The 9,549-nt window shown below is 45.3% G+C and overlaps 1 protein-coding gene across 1 annotated transcript; it reads left to right on the top strand.

Annotated features, from left to right (window-relative positions):
* The first annotated feature begins 21 nt into the window (after window positions 1–21).
* Window positions 22–9,170, top strand: znf598 (zinc finger protein 598). Its single transcript, XM_069701445.1, has 12 exons — window positions 22–316; window positions 1,238–1,350; window positions 3,444–3,573; window positions 4,007–4,218; window positions 4,390–4,607; window positions 4,713–4,806; window positions 5,308–5,507; window positions 5,695–5,770; window positions 5,864–6,747; window positions 7,539–7,707; window positions 7,830–7,977; window positions 8,170–9,170. The coding sequence occupies exons 1-12, from the start codon at window positions 143–145 to the stop codon at window positions 8,542–8,544; spliced, it is 2,793 nt and encodes a 930-aa protein (XP_069557546.1). The 5' UTR covers window positions 22–142; the 3' UTR covers window positions 8,545–9,170.
* The last annotated feature ends 379 nt before the right edge of the window (window positions 9,171–9,549 follow it).

The following is a 9,549-nucleotide window of genomic DNA, read 5'->3' as shown; positions in this document are numbered from 1 at the left end:
CTCTCGGTACGACAGTTGCGTGACGCCGCAGCAGCTCAGACTTTCATAATTACGTCAGCGCTTCAACGGCCGAAGGCTTCTCCCCCCCCCAAAAAAAATTTGCATTAAAAAGGTCGATTTGTGCCTTTTTCTTCCGCCCGACATGGATTCAACAACCACAAAAGACGCAGAGAAGAACTGCGTGCTGTGCTGCCAAGAAGTAGACATCTTCGCCTTGGGGAAATGCGACCACCCGGTTTGTTACCGCTGCTCCACCAAAATGAGGGTGCTGTGCGACCAGAAGTACTGCGCCGTCTGCCGGGAGGAGCTCGACAAGGTGCGGGTCCCTCTGCTACTGGAGCCCGGGGATGGAGCCCGGTGTGGCTAGCTAGGCCGCAACGTCTTGGCAGTTTCATTGCTTTAAAAACGTGCGGAATTGATATGATAGTATAGCAGCTGGAGTCGTAATAAAAGAGAGGTATTTCTGGGGGGGGATAGATGGTAACCGACGGCGTCTTATCGGCTTGTTTCTCGTTGTTATTATCTTGGTTGAGCCAGCTGGAGCTAACATGAGCTCGTCAACTCTGGACGTGAGTCCGGCAGAGTTGGCTCACAGGTCGGCCTCCGTGAAGGAGCAGCAGGTGACGGCGTGCCTGCTGTGAACACCCGAAGTGAAATCGAGTTTGTGATCCAGTGAAATGTAAATATATTCATGAAGAAATGTAAATTGTCTCCTGAAACACACCCGGCGTCAGCACGTTAAAGGGTTCAGCGGTAAATGTTTGTGTCCTCGGCTCCTGTTTTATTTAGATTATAGACCGATTTGAAGCTCATTAAAGTGTCTGCCCGCTCGTCCCCGTCCCCCTAAATTGTGCTAATCCTGTTTCAGGTGATTTAATGGATGTCAGCCATAACCCAGGTGGACAGTGTCGTCCCAACCAAGGCCTCACAACACACCACTCCCTTTAAATGTCAACTAGCTGTCAACTTACGAAGACGTGTTTTCTAGTAGTGTTCAAGCTGGATGTTGCTCATATCAAAATGTTTTACCTGCCTGATGTAGTAAAAGTATGTATGCAACCCTCTGCATGCCTTGAGGTAATATATCTATCAAACAGATTACAGTAGTTCTTCTAAAGCCGTGCCTCAAAAATGTAAACGTTGTGAATATGTTTGGTTTAATAATATGAAGAGCCCTTTCCCTCCTGCGGTTGTGTGTGAGGTGAGATTTTCAGCAGCTCTGTGGTGTTGTTCTCAGGTGGTGTTTGTGAAGAAGCTGGAGGCCTTTCAGTCGCTGCCCTATCAGCAGTTCCCCTGTGAGAGGAAGCATGACATTTATTTCTGTGACGAGAAGATCTACGCCCAGTACAGGTACGAGATGTCTCTGTTCGTTATGATTGTGTATCTACGACCGCTGGAGACTCGAAAACGGTTTAACTGTTGGCTTTAATGCCACAAATCAAAAAGTATCTGTAATCGGCGTAAGGGAATAAGATAATGCTGATTATCCTCAACAGACGTCTGTTGAAACGCCCAACTAGGGCTGCAAGTAACTATTCTTTTCACGAGTGATTCAGCTGTCAATTATTTTCTTGATTAATGGACCAGCTGTTTGGTCCTTGAAATATCAGAAAATGGTGAAAATCGTTAACTGGTGTTTCGCAAAGTCCTGCAGAAAATGTTTTGTTTTGTCCTGACTAACAGGCAACAACCAAAAAAGACTTTGGGCCTGATTTGACTAAGATCTCAAATAACGGGTACTTAATTGCATGTTCCTTCCAAAAGTTTGCACCTGTTTTGTGGGTGATTTGATTAAGAGTAATTGCGTCATTGAAATCGTGTGCAATTCGCTGTATTTAAATGGGAGGTTTGCGTGTGTTGAAGTGATTCCAGCAATGCAACTGCAAAACGAAAAGGAATTCTGATCCCATTGAAATATAACAAGAACAAAACGCTTTATAGGAGATTATTGGCAAGAAAGTCAATACTGTGGGGGAAAAACAAAAAGGCGAGGGGGGGGGAAGGCTTCAAAATAAAACGTCGGCAAATAAAACAGGAGGAACGGTGGATGAGATCCTCTAACAAACACAGATCAGCAGGTCCAGTTCTCTGTGATGAGCAGGTGGTTTTTCATTCAGTGCCTCACGAGTGCTCAGGAACTTTATGAAGCTATCCGTGAATTCTGCGGGACACATTCAGGATCTATGACGGCACACCTGAATAACAGGACGGTGGGATATCCAAGGAGCGATACGCTGGAACGACCCAGAGGCAGGAAAATGCTGAGTCGTAAGAAGTTTCCTTGCGGTTGGCTGTCAATCATCATTCAGTTCATTCAACAACTCAGAAATATCATCGCTGGACTAACGATATGTCTGAATAATTTATGCCTCTGTCATCTCAAAAATGTTTCCACGGGTATAAAACCACGTTCTCTACGTATTCTTTGGTTTCTCTGCGTCTCCTTCTCACCACAATAAGAGCCGCCGTCTCTCCAGATTTGCGCATTTGATTAATACCTTTCAGTTGTACGAAAAGACACAACAATCACGTCTCCTATTTCTACTTTCAGGTTTACTAAATATCATTGCGGGTGCTAAATTGTTCTGTTTGCATGTTCCCTCCCGGTATTTTGCACCTTCAAGCAGAAACGCCCAATATTAGATATACAAGCAGGCAAACACACAAAATGGACAACGCGTGTTAAATTGCACATTTGAAAGACGCAATCCTCACTGAATGTCGCTGGTAAATCTGCTTGGATATTTTTTTTGCACGTGATTTTACACGCGCAAACATTTAGTAAATCAGGCCCTTTGTTTGTTTATGATGAAGGATGAAAGTAACCAGAAAATATTCACATTTAAAAAGATGGAATTGGAGAATATCAGAATTCTTTTTCATTAATGAATGACCCAAAATAATTAATTGATCATCAAAATGGTTGCCGATCAATTTTCCATCAAGCAATTAATTTATTAATGAACTAATCTTTGCAGCTCTTCGCACAATGCTTCGAGTAACTTTGTATTTCAGCATACAGCAGCTGAATGACTTGGTCATGGTAGAAATGTATACAACCATACATGAATAGTATGAAGAGGAAGTTGGTAAAATAGATCAAGCCTTCAATGTTGTCGTCTTTTGATTGCAGCATTCAATGCTGTTTTGTTTTGACTTTTTCTTCTCTCTCCCACTTTTTAGAGCTTAATGATTATTGTAATGCAAGTGTGTGATAACCGAAGGGTGCATTCAGGAAGTACGTTTTAGGTGCAAATCTGTTAATTACTTGCTTTAAGAAATATTCCCTGTATCTTAACTATTGGTTAACTAAAGTGAAATAATAATTAATATAATCATTGTTTGATTGTTCTTGTTTCTATAACTGATTTATGTGGATGAGTAATTGTTTTTATTTTTCTGAACTGAGTGAAACGCTTTCTTGGTGTGTGTTTTTTTTTCAGGCATTTGCTGTTGTCCGTGTGTCAACGCTGTCCAGAGCCTAAAATTTTCTCCAAATTTGAGGAACTGGAGCAGCACATGAGGAAGCAGCACGAGCTCTTCTGTTGCAAGCTCTGCACAAAGCATCTCAAGGTAGAATCATCCCGAACCAATCGATTCACGGTTTTATCAGTTAACAGTGCCTCAATATCACAAGACTACTGTCACACCACACATATACAGCCTTCGTAGCACAAGGAGTTCCTACAAGTTTAACTTATCAGATTGGAGACTGTAATTAGGTTGAGATATTATCTGTCAGATCAATTGTAGGATTTCTTTTTCCATTGTGAAAATGATAATGGTACCAGAACCAGTATCTTTTATGGGTATTTTGTTTCTAGAAGATGCTCATTAAATATGACAATAATGCACTCGTCAATGCACTGAAGTGAATCAAATGAAAAGAAAATGTCAATTTCCTAATAATAAATACCTTTTCGACAGCTCATCTTTTGGTTGACAGTATTACAGGAAACCAATGTTGTCAGATCATGCGTGCTTTAAACGTCACTTCTCCCTCCAGATCTTCTCTCATGAGCGGAAGTGGTATAATCGTAAGGAACTGGCACGTCACAGAGCACACGGAGACCCGGACGATACGAGTCACAGAGGACACCCGCTCTGCAAGTTCTGCGATGACCGTTACCTCGATAATGATGAGCTGCTTAAACACTTGCGCAGGGACCACTACTTCTGCCATTTCTGTGATGCAGACGGTTCTCAGGAATATTACAGGTGTGTGAAGCCGTTCAACACGTACACATGAAAATCTTAGCGTTTGTATATTCCTTTTATCATATTGTCATTTTTGTAACGCTTGCAAAGGTTGTTTTTTTTTCCCCTGTGTTGTACATAAATATTGTAAACCAGATGGTTAAATGTGACCTTTAACCCTGCTATCAACAGTGATTACCAGTATCTAAGTGAGCACTTCAGAGAGAGTCACTACCTGTGCGAGGAAGGTCGCTGTGCCACAGAACAGTTCACTCATGCATTCCGCACCGAGATCGACTACAAGGCCCACAAAGCTGCAGCACACAGCAAGAGTCGAGCCGAGGCTCGACAGAACCGGCACATTGACCTGCAGTTCAACTACGCCCCGAGACAACAGAGGAGAAATGAAGGTCGGTCAGGACGTTGCGGTTTTGTCTTGACATGCCGCTAGCTTTATTAATAATATGCATTTAATTTTTAGGCAGTTAATGTGAATAAAACGCGCGTGTCCTTAGGTCTGGTGAGTGGCGAGGATTATGATGAGGTGCGTCACAGTCGAGGAGGAAGAGGAAGGCCTCAGGGGGGACAGAAGAGCTGGCGGTACTCACGGTGAGTCTAAATGAAAAGCTCTGTGGTTGATTACAAGGGAGATTTCACTGCACATCACCCGTCGGTGTCAGAACTAGAAGTCGGGACTTGTTGTTGTAGGGTCGATCTCCACAGAAACTTTGTATCATAGGAAAAGATGTGGATGCAGTCACACATCCGATGACTGGACTGCAGAGCATCCAGTGCTATTATTGAGGAGCGAGCATGGAAAAGCATTTAATGAATGACGGCTTGACGTTGTCACAACTGAGTGTGCCACAACCTTGTACTGTTGTGTGTGTGTATGTGTTTATATGACATTTATGTGCAGTTTCAGTGTTTAAATGTAACACTGTCATCTCTGAAGGATTCACCGGTGCTTTTAATTATTTTTGGTTTTCTTTAAGCTAATCGGTTGTAGTAGCTGTTGTAGTCAAAATACATGCGCATACATCTTCAGTTAGGGTTCATTTTTGTGATGTCAGTCTTCCTGTTTTGGACTGTGTGCTTGTCTCCCTGCAGAGAGGACGAGGACAGGCAGGTGGAAGCTGCTTTGAGGGCCTCCATGGCAATGCGAAGGCAGGAGGAGAGAGGAGCGATGCTGGAGAGAAGTGCTCCCAAGCACTGCAGAGAGGAGAGGACCGAGAGAACAGAACCAGAAGAGCTCAGACACCGGACCGGACCTATCAAACCTGCAAACAAACCGCCAAGCAAACCTCCAGGTACAAATTGAAGAAGTTACTGACTGTTCAGTGTGGTTTTTTTTTTTTTTTTTTTTTTTCATCATAGCTTCTTGTATAAATCTTGTTGCATTATGGGATTCCAGTAATTTAGCTATTTGGACTGATGCAAATATTGCTGAGATCACCAGCAGCTGTTCTAATGTATTTATTGTCACCTCTTTAACAGTGAGAACAATGAAGAGCACTAATCCTGGTGAAGAAGATGACTTCCCAGCTTTGGGAGCCACAGCTGCGACACCCATGTAACCTTCAGCACACAGTACAAACTGAACTTCTCATCATACAATCTGGTGTGTCCTGAAATGTTTCATTTGTGTTGTTGTTTGTGTTTCCAGTGTAAAGTCAGCTCCTGTGGTTGCTACAACAGCTCACACAGCTCTGAGAGAGGACGACTTCCCCAGCCTCTCCACCGCAGCCGTTACAACCCCCATGACTCCAGCTTACTCTGCCCAACCTAAGAAAATGTCCTCTTTTCAAGAAGAGGATTTCCCGGCTCTCGTCTCCAAAATTCGCCCCCTGAGACCCGCTTCGGGCTCCAAGTCTGCCTGGTCCAACCACACTGCCGTAGCTAAACCCGTCACTCATCCTCCTCCTTCCTCCAGACCTTCTCCTCCCCTCTCCTCTGCATCCTCGGGCCCTCAGCTCCTCTCCTCCTCCTCAACCTCTTCGTCTTCACGGAGGAGGAAGAAAGTAGGAGATAACGGGAAAGCGGCGTCCAGTCACTCTCCTCCTCCTTCAGATGATGAGAGCGGAGGGATGACGCAGCAGGAGTTCCGCTCGGTGCCCACCATGTTGGATATCTCCTCTCTGCTTACTGTTAAAGGAGGCAACACCAAACCTTCTACTGTGACCTCCAGCTCTACAAGTCCAACTCCTACCACAGAACCCCCTACCTCTAAAGCCAGCAAGAAGAAAAAACAGAAGAACACAGCCCCTCCCTCTACATCCCCGTCCACAACATCAGGGACGGCAACAGCTGTAAATACGATCTCGGTGGAAACGGCAGCACAAAAGGAGAATGTCCCCGATAAAACTTGGAACAAACCGCTTTCCAACGCTGTGACGGCAGCACTGACAAGCGGATTGGCCAACGGTTACGCTGAGAAATCACCAGCCACTAGCAAAGACACACCTGCTGTAACCCCTCATCCCAACGCAGACCCCGCTGTCGAACAAGAGGAGGAGTTTCCTGCCCTCATGACCAAGAAGCCACCACCAGGTACAGCACATGACATCCACTAGATCATTTTATGATCACTCGACATTTTTCTCCTTGTAACCGTTTCTGCAGACGGCCATCAAATGTTTACAGAAGGTTGTTTATTAGACTAGTGTGCTCTAATCGCAGTCGTATTAAATGAATGTCATTCTTGACAACATGCTTCACTAAAAGCTGACTGAGATGACCGTCCTCAAAGGGTAAGAAGAGTGAGGCCTCGTTACAAAACAATCACTGGCGGTCTGGCACTACATTTGAAGTGAAAAGTTAAAGCTGAATGTGCAGCTGCTTTAATGGCTGACAGACGGTAGCTGGAAAAAAAAAAAAAAAAAACTTTCTGGAAGTCATTTGGAAATCCTCCAACATGCCTCTCAAAACACAAAGTCAATAAAGTTGTGTCTGTATGGCTGTTTTCAAAACGAGCATTCATCAATATTAAGTCTGTTTGATGCCGTGATGCCGTCTGCACAGTCGGCTGCGCTGTTTGCCACCAAGGTTTTTGTTGGCCAAAGAAAGTGACAGCATGGTAGCAAGTGCTGAACCCAGCGAAAGGCCTGTCCAATTGTCCCGTGGGTGAGGTCACAGAAGCTGCATTCATTAGTCTGTGAATTAATGATGTAAACACAAAGTGGGAAGAGCTTGTCGGCTTTGATGCATCGTCTCGGAGGAGACAACAACACGTGATGTTGTTAATAAACTGGACAACGGTGACACGGCGTCGGAAATCCTTTTTCTGAATTGGTTCCTCTTGTACTGCAGAAGCTGGAGCTCACGCTGTGTTTATCTCGCAGGCTTCAAGACTTCTTTTCCAATGAAGGCCTCAACTCCTGCCCCATCCTCCACCAGCCCCCCCCCACCTCCACCTGGCCTGGGGGTGTCGGCCCCTAAGCCTCCCCCGGGCTTCACTGGGATCCCCCTCAACAGTAATGTGGTGGAGCCTGCCCCCTCTGCAGTCAACCTGTGAGCCCATCTCACTTTTCATACAGTATATGATCTCTTCTTCATTTGTCTGTGTTCAACAAAGATGTAGCTGTTGGCCTCGAGTAGCACTCATTTATTTTATTTTATTTTTTATCTCCCAGGCCCCCAAAAGTGTCGAGCAGTGGTTACCTGGTACCGGACGACTTCCACCAGAGAAACCTGGAGCTGATCCAGTCCATCAGAACGTACCTCCACAACGATGAGTCAAAGTTCAACCTGTTCAAAAACTACTCTGCCCAGTTCAGACAGGTACTTGTCACAGAGCAGCTAAACGTTGTGAACACTTTTTGCCTGACGACTGCATTGTGTTTTGTAAATGCTCCAGTACAAACGACGTGCATTAGACCCGCCGATCGACCGGCAGCGCTGAGCTAAATGCTTGTTTTGACGAGGCTTGCCGCTCACCTCGTGTCTTCATCGGTCCTCTCTCTTTGTTCCCAGTGTGTGATGTCAGCAGCCCAGTACCACCGCAGCTGCAAGGACCTGCTCGGAGATGACTTCAACCGCATCTTCAACGAGCTCCTGGTGCTCTTGCCGGACACCGGCAAGCAACAGGAGCTCCTGACCGCCCACGGAGACTGCAGGGCAATGGAGAAGCAGTCGGGGTCGGGAGGAGCGAAGAAGAACAAGAACAAGAAGAACGCCTGGCAGATGCCTGCCACAGCGGCTGACGCAGCGGCTGAGCTGGACTGCCAGGTGTGCCCCACTTGCAGACAGGTACTGGCCCCCAAAGACTTCATCTCCCACAAAACCCTGCACATCAGGGAGAGCGAGGAGTTCCCTTCCTTGCAGTCGATCAGCCGAATCATCAGCTAGCCCTCTCGCTCTTCCTCTGCTCAGTTTGCCAATATCGGGCAAGTTTTCAGTTGCCTCTGCAGTCGAGTCAAAGCCCTGCAGCAGCCAGCGTGGGACAACGGCAGCCCGTTTCCTGTTTGACAACGTCCCAGAGCAGTGCGAGGCCTACACATCATAGTGAAGGAAGACGGTTTCTGGAGTTCTCACTTTCTAACGAGGATCATATTGATAGGTTTGTGTCGATGCTTTTTTTTCAGTTACGACACACAAGGTCGCCCCATCTGAACTTTTCTTTCAACTCGCATTCTTTTCGGATTTCTCCAGCTGGCACTGGCAACCTCTAATCAGAGTTCCCAATTTATTTAATGAAAGTGGACAGACTTTACTTGAAGAATGCATCATTCCCTAACAAAGAAATTCTATTGATTTACATTTCTACCCTGCTTTCTGCTCTCACTTCTACAGAGGACGGCACATCCTCTTGTTCACATCAGAGTTGATAAAGGATGCATGATTCTCCAGGGGTGCTGCTTGCTTAAATAACAAAATAAACACAAACTTGTTCATTTCAAACATTTTGCACCATAATAACTTAAGTGGAGCTGTTTAATTGCTTATAATTGCTCGTTGCTTCATGCAGAGGAAGGCGTGGTTGGATTGGCATCGAGCAGGAAGGTGTGACTGGATGTAAGCTGCTTCAGAAATTCGAACAAATTTTGGGTCACAGTTTGACTGTTTTTCAATAAATACCATTCTCTTGTCTTCAGTTCACATCACTCGGCAGTAGATTTGGTTTGTTCATTGATGGTTAATCGTGGCCGTGGTGGAGCACGAGGGTCTCCAATGGAAACTAAACCGTGAAGGAGTCCCTGAGAGTTCCCAGCTGTTCATGTTCACTACTTTTTAAGGATTTGCGATAACATCAGAGCAACCACTGAGGTCAGCGGAAGCTCTCTGTTTATTTCAATCTCCAGCATTTAATAGTGTTTATAATTAAGAAACTCTTTAACTATCGGTATTCCCCTC

This window comes from Brachyistius frenatus, unplaced genomic scaffold, assembly GCF_029030835.1.
Source record: "Brachyistius frenatus isolate BFR_SWC_R1_liver_20210118 unplaced genomic scaffold, ASM2903083v1 Contig_36, whole genome shotgun sequence".
In the NCBI taxonomy this organism is placed as follows: Eukaryota; Metazoa; Chordata; class Actinopteri; family Embiotocidae; genus Brachyistius; species Brachyistius frenatus.
The sequence above is the reverse complement of the archived record's forward strand: the minus strand, read 5'-3'. Positions and strand labels throughout refer to the sequence as shown.

What these genes read in the sequence shown, in the direction of transcription:
- znf598 (XM_069701445.1), top strand. Translation starts at nt 143, where the DNA reads ATGGATTCAACAACCACAAAAGACGCAGAGAAGAACTGCGTGCTGTGC. An exon ending in AAGATCTACGCCCAGTACAG is followed by an intron (nt 1,351 to 3,443) that starts GTACGAGATGTC and finishes TTTTTTTTTCAG; the next exon opens with GCATTTGCTGTTGTCCGTGT. An exon ending in GACCAAGAAGCCACCACCAG is followed by an intron (nt 6,748 to 7,538) that starts GTACAGCACATG and finishes TTTATCTCGCAG; the next exon opens with GCTTCAAGACTTCTTTTCCA.